Raw genomic sequence first — 16,630 nt, 5'->3', positions numbered from 1 at the left:
AATGCAATGTAATGCAATGGTGTGTTCAATGCAATGCAGCGCAATGCAATGCAATGCAATGCAATGGTGTGTTCAATGCGATGCAATGCAATGCAATGCAATGGTGTGTTCAACGCAATGCAACACAATGCAATGGTGTGTTCAATGCAATGAAATGCAAAGTAATGCAACGCAATGCAATGCAATGCAACGCAATGCAGCGCAATGCAACACAATGCAGTGGTGTGTGCACGGCCATGCAGGCGTGCAATGCAATGCAATGCAGCGCAATGCAACACAACACAATGCAATGCAGTGCAGTGCAAAGCAATGCAATGCAATGGTGTGTGCACGGCCATGCACGCGTGCAGTGCAATGCAATGCAACGCAACGCAATGCAATACAACACAATGCAACGCACTTGTGTGTGCAAGGCCATGCAGGCGTGCAATGCAACACAATGCAATGGTGTGTGAACAGCCATGCACGCATGCAAGGGTCACGATTGCATGCCTCTGTCTGCTGCATGTGTGCAATGTGTTCAATAGGGTCCTGCTCAGGAGCATTGCGAATAGGTATCAGTGCAATAGGTGCTTGCATATGTGCAATGCCCACCCGTGCATCACTGCAACAGCGCCTGCATGTGTGCATGTGCAACGTGCATCAGTGCAGTGAAAGCCTACCTATGTATCAGCACAGTGAGCATAGGCACGTGTGCTTCAATGCAATGGTTGTTTGCATGCATGCACAATTGCACCTGCAATAAGCAGGTAGCCAATGCGCATGCATGCATCAGTGCAATGGGCACACACGTGACCATGCAATGGTGCACAAGTGTGCAACATGCGTGCAACACTCGTGCCCCCATCTGTGCTATGGCTGCCTTCAGGATGCATAAAGCACCTTATATATGCAAGATAATGCAAGTTCCCTTTGCTGATTTGCAGGTATTTGCTATGAAAGGCAGATGAGAACATTCTCATTCGCTTCCCTCATCGAAGCTCAGACTTACAAGCAATCTGAGCTCATTAGGGGGGATATTAGTGGAAAACGGCGATTTCACGGCTTGCTAAAATCACAGAGAAGGGGAATGAAGCAGTTACAGGCTGCTGTGTTACTATTGGCTTTATAGAAGCACTCAGGAGCTTTAGAGAAATAAAACCACTTGGTAAGGGGCTGCCACAGCTTCCATTGCACCCTTAGAACCTTCCAGCACTCATTTCTTTTCCTTCCTCGGTGGTGAAGAATCTCCTTCATTTCACAGACGGGGGTAAGAAAGGTGTGGTTAAAACCCCCTGCTAACAGAGGGTTCACTCTGGTCCTTAAAAGCAACCCAATTTGTGCTCTGAACCCCATTGGATTTAAAAGGGCCCCAAAGGATCACAGTGCTGTTATCCAGCTCAGTATCATCGCAGCAAATTCTGCTCCAGGGAACACAGAGTGGGGATTTTCTCGCTCAAACAGAGCTCAGCATCATCTTAAATCCTCCTGGGAAAACATGAGCTGAGCGTCAAGCCATGACGTGAGCACCAGGGCCTGGGGCAGAGCAAAATCCAGCCTGCTTATAGGCCTTTCCCCTTCTTACCATCTGCTGTCAATTAAACTGGGGGATAGCGTTGTTTGTTACAACTTGACATTACAGATAGGTTTCCCTGCAAGAGAAAGATTCTTACTCTACGTAGATACAAAGAAAATGAACAGCTCCAGTAGATCTTACCTTTATGTGTATTCCAGACTTACTGGCTACATTAAATATTAAGTCACTGCTCCATGCACATCAAAGAGCAGGTTTTACACTGCTGGTGAGGAAGCCTTGCTTGGTACATCTGCAATAACTAACATCTCTTTTTCAGTCTGATCCCTACAAGGCTTAGGTCTTTCTATCGATGTCAGCAGGCTTTGGGATCAGGCTTGGGCCACGTATGAAGGCTGATGCAGCTTGAAGTTACTGATCCACACAGCAGCTTAGCCCTGACGAAGGGAGGCACTCAGAGCTCAGTTTTGCTGCACCGTGTTCTCTCAGGGGCTTTTAAACATGGCAACTTAACAGATTTGTGGAGAGCAGCTACTTTAAGGGCTGTGGAAATTATGCAGGTTTCTTCTCCTTCAGGATGTCTGGCTGCATTGTAGGCTTCAAAGGGTTCAAGCCCTGCAGCTGCCCAGGGATCATCTAGCAGCACCTTCCTTTGATGGTTTTCATTTGAGAAGCTACAGCTGTTAGGATGCATTTGCTCCTGCACAGGAAGAGGTGTAGCTTGGCCCTGGAAGTGAAAGAACATCCGTGAACATACAAGGATGGGGTCAGAACAGGAGCACAACATCCCACATCCAACACATCTCTCATTGACATAACTGCATTTACAACGTGCTTTCCCCTCAATGCACTTTCCAAGTGCTAAGTTTAATTCCTCTGCTGAGTCCCTGAGCAAAAACCCACTGCCTTAAACGTTAATATAAACACTCATTAAGCAATTACAAACATACCACGCCGAAATGAAGCGGGTTTCTCTTTTTCCCAGCTGGCCTCATGAGTTGACATTCATCTTTTGGAACACCTGGATGACATCTGGCTTCCTTGCAAGCTGCTTTGCCAGTGTGCCCGTGCTGTCCTCGTTGTCCTTTAGCCCTCTGCTAAGCAGGATCTGTGCAGCAGCCGCATGCTGCCCAGCACACGCTGCATGCAGGGCTGTGGGAGAGACAGGATGTCAAAAAGGAACTGAGACTGAGTGCTGCCTTCAGCTTCGGCCCATTTCAGAAGCAAACGTTGGATCCCCACCGAAGGGAAGCGAATTATCAGAGGGAATACACTGAAAGGTAACTTCTAGCAGTTGCAATACTCAGGCAAGCAGCTGTGCTACAGCTCAGCTGACACAGCTTACCAATGAGATGACTGAACTCACAAATGCATGGGATACTTCTTTTTCCAAGCCCAGCCATGCTGATAGGAATGCTATGGCTCCCCATCTCCTCCTTGCAGGCTGCCTCTCCAACCCATCAAGTGGTACTAAGCTGGCTGAGCCAAAGTGAAACAGGTTTGCAAACAGATTGGGAGGACTTAAGCCAACTTGGATCATTTTGAGTCATGGGAAAAGGATGCCTATGTCAGGAGCAGCAGAGCAGAAGGCCCATGGGCCCATGTTAGCTGTGGACATCATATTGCTCTGTATTTAGGGTGGATTTAATAGCAATGCATGGGAGAGTGGCTTGAAAAGATGTGGGATGTGACCTGGGTCCTTTATGGGATGGGGCATCCTGCCAGTTCAATCCAGAGCTGAGGAGTAAATCAGAAAGGTTTCCCTGTAGTGCACACAGCAAAGAGCATCCCACAAGAGAAGGCTGAAACAGCACAGCTCATAGAGCCTGCTTAACCCAACAAGCCTTCCAGGCTGATCCAGCTCAGCTCCAGCATAGTTAGGCAGCCCTACAGCCCTGTTATAGGGTGGGCCAGCCTTATTGTCCTGATCTAAACCTGCATAGGGTGAATATCTTTGATGCTGAGGGTCATCAGCTCCTGCTGTTGTTGTCCATAGGGGTGGAGCAGGATAACTCACATCGAACCCTTTGTAGGAACAGATTTAGGGTGGGAAACACCCCAGTATACACTGACACAAACACAGTGAAGAAGAACAAGGGATGAGGAGAACATCACAAAGGTCTCAGGGCTGGACAAGCTCAGCAAAGGCCAAATTCACTCACTTGAGGGGGTGGAGGGAGAGACTGAGAGATGCAAGTCTGTTCAGTCTCACCACTGAAGCGTGTCATTAAGCAAACCTGAAGGCTGGGGAAGTTGCCAATTTTAGCAATGGTTGAAACCATTTCTATATACTTTTTGAGAGAGAGATGCTGATGCAAGAGATGCCTCATACTCTCACTGGTACTACTATAGCAACTCTGTTTACTTTCAAGCTCTCTGTTACTATTTGCTCATAAGCCATTCCCAGGCAGTTTGATAAGGCTTTAGAGATTGTGCAATCATGTTTGTCTGCCCACCCTAAGAGTTTTGAGCTGCCTGATTTCAACCAAGTTTGATGGTGGGTATCAAAGCTCCTGAAAGCTTCATGCAAAATAAGCAGCTGTGTAAAAGGAAAGCCAAATGAGCGTGTCCACGCAGGGGAAAAGCCCCAACACAGGCTCCAAAACACCATTAGACATCAGAAAAACCAGCAGAAAGAGAGCTACTAAATGAAAGCACTATGCTGCTCCAAGAGCCATTTGCATCCATGCACCTGGCATCCCCTTGTATGAGCAGATGCAGCACAGGCTGCTTTAGAGGCCAGGCTCCTGCTCCTAAAGCACTCTTCCTGCAACACAGTGTGTGAACACATAGCTCAGCATCCTTACCAGAACGGTTCTTCCCATCCTTTGCATGGATGTTGGCACCCAGGGACAGCAGAGTCTGGATGGTGCTCACGTGTCCTTCCTGCAGTGGTGAGCAGAGGCACGTGGGTTATTTGTTCAGCAAAACCAGCACAGTTCCTTTGCATTTAGAAGAAACAACACGGGCCTGAAAAGAAAGAAGGCCACAAGCAACCTCTGAGCAAAGGCACAGATACAAAGTCAGTCTTACCATGGTCAAATCTGGGACCACTTTGCTTTGCTTTTGCTGGTGGCTACAAAGGAGTTAATGCACAAATGACCTCTGACTTAGGACTGGGTGACAAGACCTGAAGATGTTTCTTGATAGCAAATTAGTGCACTCATTTGTCAACAGATCCTGCCTTTTCCTCTCCTCCCATCGAGTAACTCAATTAAAATGCTTTTAACTTCAGCTGGCCACAAAGCCTTATGATCACTGACTTACCTTTAATAAAGGACAGCTGCCTGTCTATTAAAAGAACAGCATCACCATAGAACTGCTGTTGTCCCATCCTGTATTACGGAGTATTATGGAGATCTACATCTGCTCTTCTTGAGGTGTATTTCAGCTCAGAGAGAAGAACCCGCTGCTGCTGTTCTGCTATGCATTTATCTGCAGTATCTTCAGACATCTGCACTTCCTAGAGGCTTACTCCAGCCTTTGTAATGCCTTGGGGGATGTAATACACCACACTTAAACACCAGCACAACCCAGTTGCTCTCTACTTTACCTCTGCCAGCAGCCAAATGTAAATGCTGCAGGGGGAAATGCAGTGCAGCCCTCACATCCCTCCTGGCTGTGCAAGCTTGGCCTAAAATAAATCCTCTCTCCCTAAATAACATGTCTGAGTTTGTAATTCCTTCTTCCATGCAATGAATTAGCCTTTGTAATGTGGCATGAGAGTGGAAGGGCCTTAGTTTTATCCCTACCACCCACTCCTTCCCCCCCATTATCATACGACTCAGTAGCATCACATTCCCCACTGCTCAGGGCTCCCATTTCCCTGCTGCATGCATAGACCCTCTTAGTGGCAAAGACAGCAAAGCCAGGAACTGCTTTCGCTGCCACAGCCTTGGCAGCAAATTGAGTTGAAAGCATAATTTGATTTTCATGTGTTTATAAATGCAAAGTAATAAGGAAAAAAAAAACCACCAAAACGCCACCAGCCAAACAAATGATGCTGTAAATATAAAGCGACACTGAGCCTCAGGAAGGATGAGAAGCCCATCAAATTGCTCCCCCCAATCAGCCACTCACCAAGACAGAGCTGGGATCTTCTCCAAGGCACATTATTTTCCCCAATAGCCTTGCTGTTAAACGTACCCTTGGCAACCAAAAGGGCTTTCAACATGGTTTCTCAGAGCATGGGAGAAAAGCTTTCTTTGTGGGAGCCAGCAAATGCCACGGCTGGGTCCTGCTGGAGGAGAATGCTGTTGCCAGCGCTCTCAGTAAGTGTCATTGATGCTTTTGTAAGGGCACGGGGATGCTGCTTCATTCCCATTACAAGACTCTGAGCGCTGTGTGTTAAAGCTCATGAGGTTTGACATGCTGGGCTCTGAGCAAGGGATGTTTCCTTTGGAGAGCAGGCAGACAGCAGCACAAAGCAGAAGTAAGAAAGCAGGCCCTCAAGGGGAATCCTGGTCATCAGGAAGGCTTTGAGGATCTGCTCTGCATGCCCAGGGAGAATAGCAGGACCCACAGCCTTAATCTCTTCACAGGCATGAGACAAGAGGAGGAGAAAACTCAAACAACTCTGACTGGAATTCTAAACAACTCTTGTATGAAGGACATTGATAAGCACTGGGAGCTCCCTCCACCTTTCTACCTCTCTTTTCCCATGTCTGGCCACGGGAAGGCCAGAATCTGATCTCCTGGGACAAACAGTGTCTCACAGCACATGAGGCTTTTTCTGTTTAGCAAGCTGCTGGCTTGGAGACCAGCTTCTGATCCACTAGGGTCCAAACCAGAAGGACTGAAGAAAAAAGAGAAAGAAATCTGAGCAGAGTCTCATCAATCCCATCCTGTCGGGTGAGAGATGATGCTGATGAAAAACCATCACCTGTCATCAACTGTTCACACCCAAAGCTCCCATTAAGCAGCAGAGTAGACGCCCTCCAGGCACTACGTTTTGGTCCAAAGGTGATAGACTGGAAGAGTAATTCCCACCAGAGATGTGGGTCAAGTCTTACCCACAGCACAACCAACTGGATAAGTGATAAAGGAAAGTGCCCTATTGCCACCCACCTCTGCTCCCACTCAGTGCCACTAAGCCACATTCCATGCAGGGGGCTTCACCCACCCTCAGCACAGTCAGGTACTGCCAGGATTTGGGGTGAACAAAGCAAGTCAGATATCCAGCACCATACAGACAGCTGGTCACGCTTAATAACGGTCTGAAAAACCCTTATAGGTTTTCATAGGGTATGGGGCTGGCCAGGAGCAAACAATGGAACAGGATGAGCTAGGAATGTGAATCCTTCATCAGTTCCTTCATCAGTGGCAAACACCTAAGCCAGCCTGCATAAGATGCCTGATGGTAGTGCACTAAAAGGCTTTGCAGAGGAAACAGAGGGACAAGGACAAACCTTGGCTGCGTAGTGCAGTGCTGTCAGCTGCAGAGCTGTTGCTGTCCCATTGACATCAACACCCAGCTCAGAGACAAGGAATTGAATGGCTTCATTCTGTGCTGTGACTGCTGCCCGATGCAGAGGCTGAGCACCCAGAGCATCCACAGCTGTGGGACAAGCCTGAAACAAAGAGAAGGGGAGAAAGGGAAAGCAATGAACAGCCTGGCTAAACTTTGAAGGACAAGCAGAATCTGCCTACAACAGCCACAGGGGGATGCCACCAGCACCAAAAGACACCAGCACTGTCATTTGCAGACCAGAGCCAGCTCTCTGTTGAGCTTAAGTGACAAGCAAAAGTAGCAACAAAATAGAAGAACCAAGCTCCACTCTTTGTTTGGAGCACATACAATGATCAGTTCTTCAAAGCAGGAAGAAAATACCCTTCTCTAGACCTCTGTGGTGGAGTAGAAGGATTCAGATGTAGATCTAGGGAGAGAGATGGGTGGAGGACTTCACTCTTCTGTGAGTCTCTGAATGCAACCACAAAGACACAAAACCAAGATGGGCAATAGGGATAGTACACAGTGTACTTGTCTGAAAGGATATAATACAGCCTCTTGCAGTCTTGTGGTCTGACCTAGAAGGTTTTACTACCATTTCATACTGCCATTAATGTTTCCAAGTGCTGATTTTATGACTGTAAGCCAGGGCATCAGAATGAGGAAATGAAATCAATTCCATCCTCAACGTCTGAAGTGTGAGACTGAAAAAAATGTAAGCAAACATTTCATATTGTAAGGTCCAGATACACAAACACAGGGGCAGAAACATCTCCTGAAGTTAACAAGCTCTTGTACGTATTTAGAGCACCAAACTGTCACCCTATCCTGCTGTGTGCAGCTTATAGATGGCTAAATCCATCAGTCATGACCTTGAGGGATCCTACACTCCCTTTATGTATTTCTGGCCCCTCCTATGCCATGTTGGGAGCTCAGTTGGTCAATTCAACCACACCAATTCCACCACAGGCAGGTTCACTGTTTGTGCTGTGCTACCTTTCTGCCAGGCCAGTAAGTTGCATGGAATCCAAGCCCTGGAACTGGTGCAGAAGAAAGTCCATGCAATGGCAAGAGGGCTGAGAAGAGACAAACAGCTCCACCTCTGTGGTCTCCAACCATCCAACATTAACTCAGCAGTCAATAAATAACGCAGTGGTCTGGTTCCTACCACGCACAATTGGCTCTAACGACATCCCTATTATGCCTTGTATGCTGGAGGAAATAGGAGATTACCGGGAGACAAAGATGGGAGCAGCAGCTGTCACAAGACAGGGAGGTCAGAGCTGAGCTGCTGCTGGTTCAGCAATGTGCCTTTGGTTTATCCACCTTCAGTGCGGCCAGAGGAACCTTCATACTGAGCCCTGGCACCACCAAGAGTCGGTTTTGGCTTTGACACTGATGTCCCTGCAGCAGTGGGCAAGTCTTGTCCTTTCTACCATCATCCCCCCACTCCCCTTCACCAGCCAGGGGACATTTCCCAGTCACAAGGTGAGATCTTCTACACGATCTCACTCCTGCTGGCAAAATCTCACTCGTTTCCATGGGAAGTTTGCCTGAATTGCTTTGTTATGACTTGGTTACAAACTGATCACCCATCCCAGCAGCTTTAGTTCAGGTCACCGGACAAGGGAGGAGAAGTTTTTGGCACCTACCTGGTGTTTTTCCAGGAGCAGTCGAGCAATGTTGACGTGCCCGTTCTGGATAGCATCCATAAAGGGTGTGACTCCACAATTATCCCTGCTGTCAGGTTGGTACTGGCACCTGAGAGAGAAGACAAAAAGTCAGGATAGACTTGGTGGCAGCTGTGAAATTCTCACCACCTCAGTTGCTTTGCACCATTGGAGCAGCAGATCACCAGTGGATAAATAACAAGATATATAGAGCCAGCCTGCAGACCATGCATAAACCTGCCTTGGTGTTTTACAGCCTGGGGTGCAGGTCAGAAGGGGATTTTGGGGTCAGGGATGTGGTACTCAGCTTGTGCAGCTCATTCAGGCCCTACAGATCATATTCACTTCCCTTGCTCTCCAAAGAGATGATGCTGGATAGACTAAAGTGCACCCAGACCTTGCAGAGGGGGGGAAATCTTTGCTTCGCACAACAATGTCACGTACAAAATCAGTGCCAACAGGTCTCAATCAGGCTAAATCTCCATTGAAACGAGAGAAGAGTGAATTAAAATTGAAAGCCTGGCTCAAATCACAGGGCTACATTTATGCTGGGCCAAGCATGAACATGAATTAACGAGGTTGGGATGAGTAGGTTAACGGGTGCTGTGGCTGCAATGACTGGGGAAAGCTGCTCCAGGCTATTTAGGAAGGCAACAGGATCAGGATGACTGGGCATAGGCTGATTTAAAGCCACTTCACAGCAGTCTCCCAGGAGCTGCAGCCTGGAAATAAAGCCTGGAAGAGATGCACAAAGACCAAGCTGGGCAGCAAATCCTTTCCCTGTTATCATATGGCCACACTGGAGGCAACAGGAATGAATCAGCACAGAGGAAGAGCCGAGTTATATAACCAGGGCTTATGTCACAACGAGGTCTGAGGCCATGTGAGCCCATCTGGAGCTGCTGTTTGTCTGCCAGGCCCAACACCAGCCGTGTAAAGCCAGGAGGAAATGGAGATAGCCTCGGGATCGCATGCAGAGCAGCTGTGCAGCTGAGCTTCCCGGATGGAATAAACGCCCTTTTGTGTGTTGGTGGCTGGTGCTGGATGGAGGCGGGGGAGTGAAGAGATGTAGAACTGGGAGGAAGCTTGCTTACCGCTCCAGGAGCAGCTCTACAGCATCAAAACAGCCGTGCATTGCTGCAAGAGAGAGAGAGGAAGCAAAGGGTAATTTATGTTTTCATGCCGTTGTCTGCCTACGGTGAAACAATCAGGTTTCGGACCCTTTTGGCTTATTCATGAGGCAGGGAGGAGGTCCAAGAGGCTTCGTATTCAAAGCTTCTGGCTTTATTTTTGTAATTAAAACATTGCCTCCGGGTCTCGAGTCTCCTCCTGATCCTATAGTAAAACAGGGGAAGAGTATGAATATCAGCCCTGTTTGCTTCTACCTGCAGAATGAGTGCGTGAGAGCGTGCACACAATTAAGCTGACACAAAGATCTTCTCCTGCCGGTATTCTTTAATCCCCAAAGTGAAATCTATGAGATGCAAAAGCAACACAAAGAGACGGTGAAGAGCTGGATGGCGTTTCCACCCTTCCTCAGCCACTCAGACCAGCCATCACTCCCATCTCATCATCCTCACTTAGCATCTCCAAGGGAAAACAACAGCAGCGGGGGTGGATGCGAACATCACACACTGAAATATCCTCTTTCTATTTGTTAAATAAACTTCGTATTACAGCAACGTACAGACAGCCTTCATGAGGCTTTTTTGCATGTGTGTCTATGTGTGGGTTTTTCTATTCAGTTTTCTATTATTTCTACAAGTCGTTGTGCAAAACAAATGAAAGAAAGGATAAACGATCAAGCTAAGCTCAGGGCTGGGATATCAGGCTGTTTATCCATGCCACAGAAGAGCAGCCCCCAGTGAATGTGTTAACAGCAATAACCTTCAGATGCAGCTGCACAATAGATGCTCTTTGAAAGCCCAAGGAGCACTCCCCACCCTCCCTGACGTCGGCTGTTTTCCTGCTCCCTTCCCATACATCACCCTTTTACCTGGGCTGATGTAAATTCAGGCAGAACCACGCTGTGAAAAGGATTTTTGAAACACAGGCTTTAAAAAAAGCCGAGCTGTCTGAAAACAAGAAAAAAGCCACCCAAGCAACACAATTATACCCTCGAACAGCAACTGAGACATGAGAAAGCTGCGGTGCTTGGATCTGCTGTAGCACTGCACTTCCTCTAATTACATCTCTCCTCCTCTCTTGCCTTAGGCTATGGATATATGAAGAAGCAACGCTTGAGGAATCAGCCTTAAAAAGAAAAAAACAAATTGCAAAGGGAGAATATTACCCATCATCTACCCAGGGATAATCATGCCAGGAAGGCAGCTGGCCTGGTCACGGGTTAACGAGCTCATATCCACACTCAAGAATGTAAACTCATGGAGGAGGCAGCTCATCTGACATGATTTCCCCCGGCAGCTCCAGCATCCCCTCTGGCCCTTCATCCATGCCCTCACCTTGGGAGCTGTGTCTGCATGCTGACACCAGTGCATACAATGAGCAGCAGCCTCCAGCGTGGTCCTGAGTTAAAATGATGCTGGGGGCAAAGGTGGTTTAGCAGCTCCAGTCTTTCCTGTTGTCCCATTGCTTCTGCAGCAGCTGCTGCTCCACTAAAGCGTGGCTTAGTCTGAAGTGGGATGTATCAGGGTAATGACTGGAAATCAACACAAGAGGTGTTGAAGGCTTTGCCAAGGGAAAAGTCAAACATGGTGGGGTAGAGATAACTTGAGGTAGAGCACAATGCTGCTGCCTGTAGCCCTGTATCCCAAGCATTATGAGGCAGGAAAGAGACTTCAAGCTCAAGGTGCTCTGCAGTAAATTCCTCACCCATGTTATTATACCCATTCCTCCATCCCCATAGTCTGGACACCCATCTAAAAGCTGAGAGGAGCTGTGAGCCCAGCCCTGCTGGTGCAGGCACAAGGACGGAAGATTTGGGATTACACAGGGAGAGCAGAATACACAGACAAGCAAGGATTTCCCATTTCTCACTCACGCAAGCTGCTCCTCACCGCTCAGCATGAAACATCAAACAGCACATCAGCTATTTTTCACTCTCAGGTCAAGCACAAGGACTAAGGAGCAGTCAGTGCCTGTGGGCTGGGACTGTCACTGTTGATGAGCACAGCGTGGTGTGCGACTCCTGAGGGCTGAATAAGTAATAAGAATGACAGCCAAAAGGGTGACATACCCAACAGATTAATTACAGCACAGCAGAGGTCTCCTCCCTATACCTCAGGTCTTTCCAGAGAGTCAATTCCTATTATAGTCTTTGGGAAATGAATTCAGGTAGCTGTGGCTTTATGCAGTGGCCTCCCCATGCTCAGATCTCCTACGGTGGCATGGATGAGTCCCAGGAAACAAAGCCAAGTCCCCGCTCAGGAATAGAACACATTTCAGTTTCAGGTGAGCCACCATCCTGCAGCCCCACACCATCATTCCAATGTACTGTCACACACCTTTCCCTTCCCCGACCCCCTTCATCAACCCATTGCATCTCTGAAGGGCAAAGTTAATGGGATTTAAGCCCTGGAAACACATGTGTTACCTGTATGGCTGACCTTGCATATGTTTGTGGGTAAGCAGACCTGCTACTCTGCAAGCAAAATGAGATGTGGCAGGACAAACTTAATTCAGCATTAACCCCCCAGATCACTCCCTTTATATGTCCCATATATCTCCCTTTTAAACCACTGGAAAGGGTTTTAAAAGGGAACTGGGCACAGCAGACTCAGCTCCAGCGTTCTCCCAATACAAAGTACCTATGCAGAAAGCAGTCTGTATTTCTCCCCACTCAATGCTACCTTAAGAGGAACACAAGAATAACTAAACCTGCAATGCAATTCTATTGGGCAGCGCTGTGCCTACCAACCCTAATGCTCTTCAGATTTACCACAAAGGCTTAATCCACTGAGCATCTGGACAAGGATGGATTGGTTTGAGATGCCTCCCTTACCAAAACTGATGAGGTTATGAGCCAGATTGGGAAAAGCACACAGACAAAACTCAGTGCAATGGGAACCAAGGACCCTCCAACCTCATTAGCACTGGGAACAGGACTCTCCTGACCTGCTGTATGCAGTGGTGTTCTCCTGATGGTGCTCTCTGTGTCCCAGCTGCTTGGAGACACAGCCAGCAGGTACTGGAGGACCTCAAGATGTCCCTCCCTGCTTGCAATGTGGAAGCAGTTCCAGCCATCCTTGTTCTTCAGCAGTGGGTTGGCTCCATGCTCCACGAGCTCTTTGATCACCTCCAGGTTCTGCCTGGTGCAAGCCATCATTAAGGGAGTCCTGAAAGAAAAGACATGATTATCCTTTTTAGATAGGAGAAATCCCTCATTTCCTTCTCCATTCCCCTTTGCAAGGACCAGACAGGTTTGTGGGCTCTATAGCCAACCCTGGAGGAGCACGGAGGTGGGTGTCAGCTGAGGGTTTACCCTCAAGGCAAGGCACGGGTTACCCAAGGCAGTGAACCTTTATCTCTACCATTCAGCTCTACATTGATGACTCATTTTACTGATCTCAGTAGCAGCAATTTGTTTTCTTTAGCTGCCACATTCTCTAACCAAGCACCTCGTTAGGAATAATAAAGGTTTAACTGTTGCACATGGGAGCCACGTTCTCCATTTTATTTATTCAATAACCCATCATCAAACTCTGGGTGCTTGAACAGGTTAGATAGAAATCTTGAGCTGTCCCAGCACCAATTGACACATATCAGCTGAGGGACAAAAAGAAATACATTTCCCCATTCAGAAGAACAGCACACGAAAAACTCTTCATGTTGGACAAAGCACCTAAACCACAGTGAGAGATTTGGCTTTGACATGAAGACAAATGCTTCCACTTTTAAGGGAGGTGGAGAGAGTGCTGAGAGGAGAGATCAAAATCTCCACTGGTAAGAGATTTTTAAGAAGAGATGAGATAAATGCCTGGCATGGGTAGAGCTGAGCCTGGAGCTCATTGCTTCCTGCAGCTCTACTTTTACACAGCTCTTCAGACCAGCATATATTTTCAATGCAGATGAGACTTTGAGGGCTAGGACATGGGCCAGGATATATGCAGTGCCCTGTATTTAAGTAGTAGTGCTGTGGACCTATCACAGGAAACCAGGCTTGCACACAGTTCTGAGATGTCTGCCTTCCTCTGCTCCCCCTGATGTCAGCTTGGTGCTGGCACAGCCTCTAATTATCTAACACGATAAACAGGGGGAGAGAACAGTGAAAGGGCTGGAATTAAATCCGCCTCCTGCACTCAGATTTTATAGAGTCAAAGAATATCCCAAGCTAAAAAGGGACCCAAAAGGATCCCTTGGCTTGTTCTGGTCGTTGGCAACCCTGCATATAGCAGGGGGGTTGAAACTAAATCATTATTATGGTCCTTTTCAACCCAGGTCATTCCATGATTTTATGATCACTGTGGATCCAACTTCTGGCTGCACACAGCACCACTCAAAATTCAAACCCTATGACTGAGAGTGTTGTTCAAACCCAGGCACAGAATCTGTGTTGGATATCAGGAAAAAAGTTATTCACAGAAAGAGTGGCATTGGAACAGGCTGCACAGGGGGGTGGTGGAGTCACCATCCCTGGATGTGCTCAAAGAATGTGGAGATGAAGCACTGAGGGACATTATTAGTGGGCATGGTGGGGATGGCTTGGACTTGGTGATCTTAGAGGTCTTTTCCAGTCTTAACTATTCTATGATTCCATGAATCTGTGGGCTGCAATGAGTTCTCTCCTCAGTCTTTTCTTTGGGTTGAACAAACCATAGAATCATAGAATCACCAAGGTTGGAAAAGACCTCCAAGATCATCCAGTCCAACCACCCACCCCTCACCAATATTTCCCCATTAATCCATGTTCATCAATACAACACCTAAAGATTTCTTGAACATCACCAAGTTTAGTGACTCCACCACCTCGCTGGGCAGCCTGTTCCAGTGCCTGACCACTCTTTTGGAGAAGATTTATGTCCTAATATCCAACCTGAATCCCCCCTGGCACAACCTGAGGCCACTCCATCTCATCCTATTGCTAGTTCCATGGGAGAAGAGGCCAACCCCAATCTCACCACAGCCTCCCTTCAGGAGGAAGGTTTAGTCTGGAGAAGCTTCCTCTTCTCCAGACTAAACGATCCCAGCTGCTCCCCATAAGAATTGTGTTTCAGACCCTTCACCAGCTTTGCTGCCCTTCTCTGAACACGCATCAGGGCCTCAATGTCTTTCTTGTAGTGAGGGGCTCAAAATTGAACACAGTACACAAAGTGCAACCTTACCTGTGCTGAGTACTGAGGGATGATCACCTCCCTGCTCCTGAATCACAGAATGGTTGGAAGGGACCTCAAGGATCATGTAGTTCCAACCCCCCTGACTAGCAGGGCCACCAAACATACACCTTTACTAGATCAGGTTGCCCAGGGCCCCGTCCAACCTGGCCTTGAACACCTCCAAGGACGGGGCATCCACAACCTCCCTGGGCAGCCTGTTCCAGGGCCTAACCACTCTCCTAGCAAAGAACTTACCCCTAACATCCTGCTGACCTTTTTCAACACTATTTTTGATATAAGCCAGGATGCCATTGGCCTTCTTGGCCACACTACTCTCATTAGGGTTTGAACAAAACCCACATACCAGTCAGCCCTTTTCAGACAATCCACGCTGGCTCCCTTGGCCAAGAGATAGGTGACGCAATCCCTGTGCCCCATGGAGGCTGCTTCATGGAGGGGCCTCTTGTAATCCATATTGGCCACCTCCACGTCCATGCCCATTGTCTCCAGCAGCAGGACCAGAAGGTTGAGATGGCCGTGGCGAGCAGCCACGTGTAGCAATGTGTCCCCAGAGCGGCCACAGCATCGGTTGATGGCATCTCCATCTTTCAGTGCAGCCTCCAGAAGGTCCAACTTTCCTTGGCGAGCCAAGGTCAGCAGCCTCGGCCACTCTGCCATGTTCTGTGCCTAGAAAAAGCAAAGGGGAAAGGCAGAGTGATGGCTGCTCTGATGTAGACATTTCTCTTCCCTCTGGAAAATCAGAGAATAGCAGAATGGCCCAGGTTGGAAGGGACCTCAAGGATCACAAAGCTCCAACCCCACTGCATGCAGGGCCACCAACCTCCACATTGAATACCAGTCCAGGGCCCCATCCAACCTGGCACTAAACACCTCCAGGGATGGACGGGGCATCCACAGCCTCTCTGGGCAGCTGGTCCAGCACCTCAACACTCTCATAGTAAGGAACTTCCCCCTGATATCCAACCTAAACCTTCCCTCCTTCAACTCAAAACCAATAGGGAGAGGGGATGGATGGGGAGGGGAGGAAGGAAAAGGAAGGGAAAGCAGAGGAAGGGAGGGGGGGAAGAACAAGGAAAAGACCTTTTTCCATTAGAAAAGAATGTGAAGTTTCCTTTCTTTCAGAAAAACAATAAAACAAACAACCAAAAAACCATCATTTCCTTTTTCCAAATAATAAGTAAATAATATAAAGAAAAAAAAACCAACACAGAAATTGGCTTTTTACCCTCGTGGAAAAGAAAACAGAGGAAGGAATCGCATATTTCATCACATTTCATCACATTTTTCATCATATTTTAACATATTTTTCATCACATTTCAACATATTTCGTCACTTTTCAACGTATTTCATCACATTTCAACATATTTAATCACTTTCCATCACATTTCATCACATTCCGTCACATTTCATCACATTTCATCATATTTCATCATATTTCGTCATATTTCATCCCATTTTTCATCATATTTCAACGTATTTCATCACATTTCATCGCATTTTTCATCCCATTCCATCATATTTCATCATATATCATCATATTTCAACGTATTTCATCCCATTTTACATCCCATTTTTCAGCCCATTTTAACATATTCCATCACATTTCATCACATTTAAAGGTATTTACGTTCTACCTAGGCCTCGTAATGGCGTCCCCCATCACAAGCCAAACCCGGAAGCACCTCCCTATTGGCCAGCACCTGG

At 47.5% G+C, this 16,630-nt stretch overlaps 1 protein-coding gene across 8 annotated transcripts; it reads right to left on the bottom strand.

Annotated features, from left to right (window-relative positions):
- Positions 1 to 1,681: 1,681 nt before the first annotated feature.
- ANKRD16 (ankyrin repeat domain 16) lies at positions 1,682 to 16,589 on the bottom strand. Of its 8 annotated transcripts, none has more exons than XR_014932767.1 (9): positions 16,561 to 16,589; positions 15,269 to 15,591; positions 12,707 to 12,927; positions 9,727 to 9,769; positions 8,615 to 8,723; positions 6,922 to 7,083; positions 4,321 to 4,483; positions 2,464 to 2,665; positions 1,682 to 2,240 (listed from the first exon to the last, which is right to left on the bottom strand). XR_014932767.1 is itself a non-coding variant. In XM_015858055.3 (9 exons), the coding sequence occupies exons 2-8, from the start codon at positions 15,580 to 15,582 to the stop codon at positions 2,505 to 2,507; spliced, it is 1,089 nt and encodes a 362-aa protein (XP_015713541.2). In that variant the 5' UTR covers positions 15,583 to 15,591; positions 16,561 to 16,589; the 3' UTR covers positions 1,682 to 2,240; positions 2,464 to 2,504. The 8 variants fall into 8 exon arrangements, 4 of the variants coding, with proteins under 4 accessions (XP_015713541.2, XP_085367576.1, XP_085367569.1 ...); XM_015858055.3 differs by having other exon boundaries at positions 4,321 to 4,399; XR_014932769.1 differs by lacking the exon at positions 9,727 to 9,769.
- Between the last annotated feature and the right edge of the window lie 41 nt (positions 16,590 to 16,630).

This window comes from Coturnix japonica, chromosome 1 (genome assembly GCF_054131305.1).
Source record: "Coturnix japonica strain WE chromosome 1, WE-NBRP24, whole genome shotgun sequence".
NCBI lineage: Eukaryota > Metazoa > Chordata > Aves > Galliformes > Phasianidae > Coturnix > Coturnix japonica.
The sequence above is the reverse complement of the archived record's forward strand: the minus strand, read 5'-3'. Positions and strand labels throughout refer to the sequence as shown.

Excerpts from the sequence above, each read along its gene's own strand:
- ANKRD16 (XM_015858055.3), bottom strand. The coding sequence starts at position 15,582 with ATGGCAGAGTGGCCGAGGCTGCTGACCTTGGCTCGCCAAGGAAAGTTG. Across the intron at positions 8,724-9,726 it reads GTAGAGCTGCTCCTGGAGCG|GTGCCAGTACCAACCTGACA; the intron begins GTAAGCAAGCTT and ends CTTCTCTCTCAG. Across the intron at positions 7,084-8,614 it reads TGCTCCTGGAAAAACACCAG|GCTTGTCCCACAGCTGTGGA; the intron begins GTAGGTGCCAAA and ends TCTTTGTTTCAG.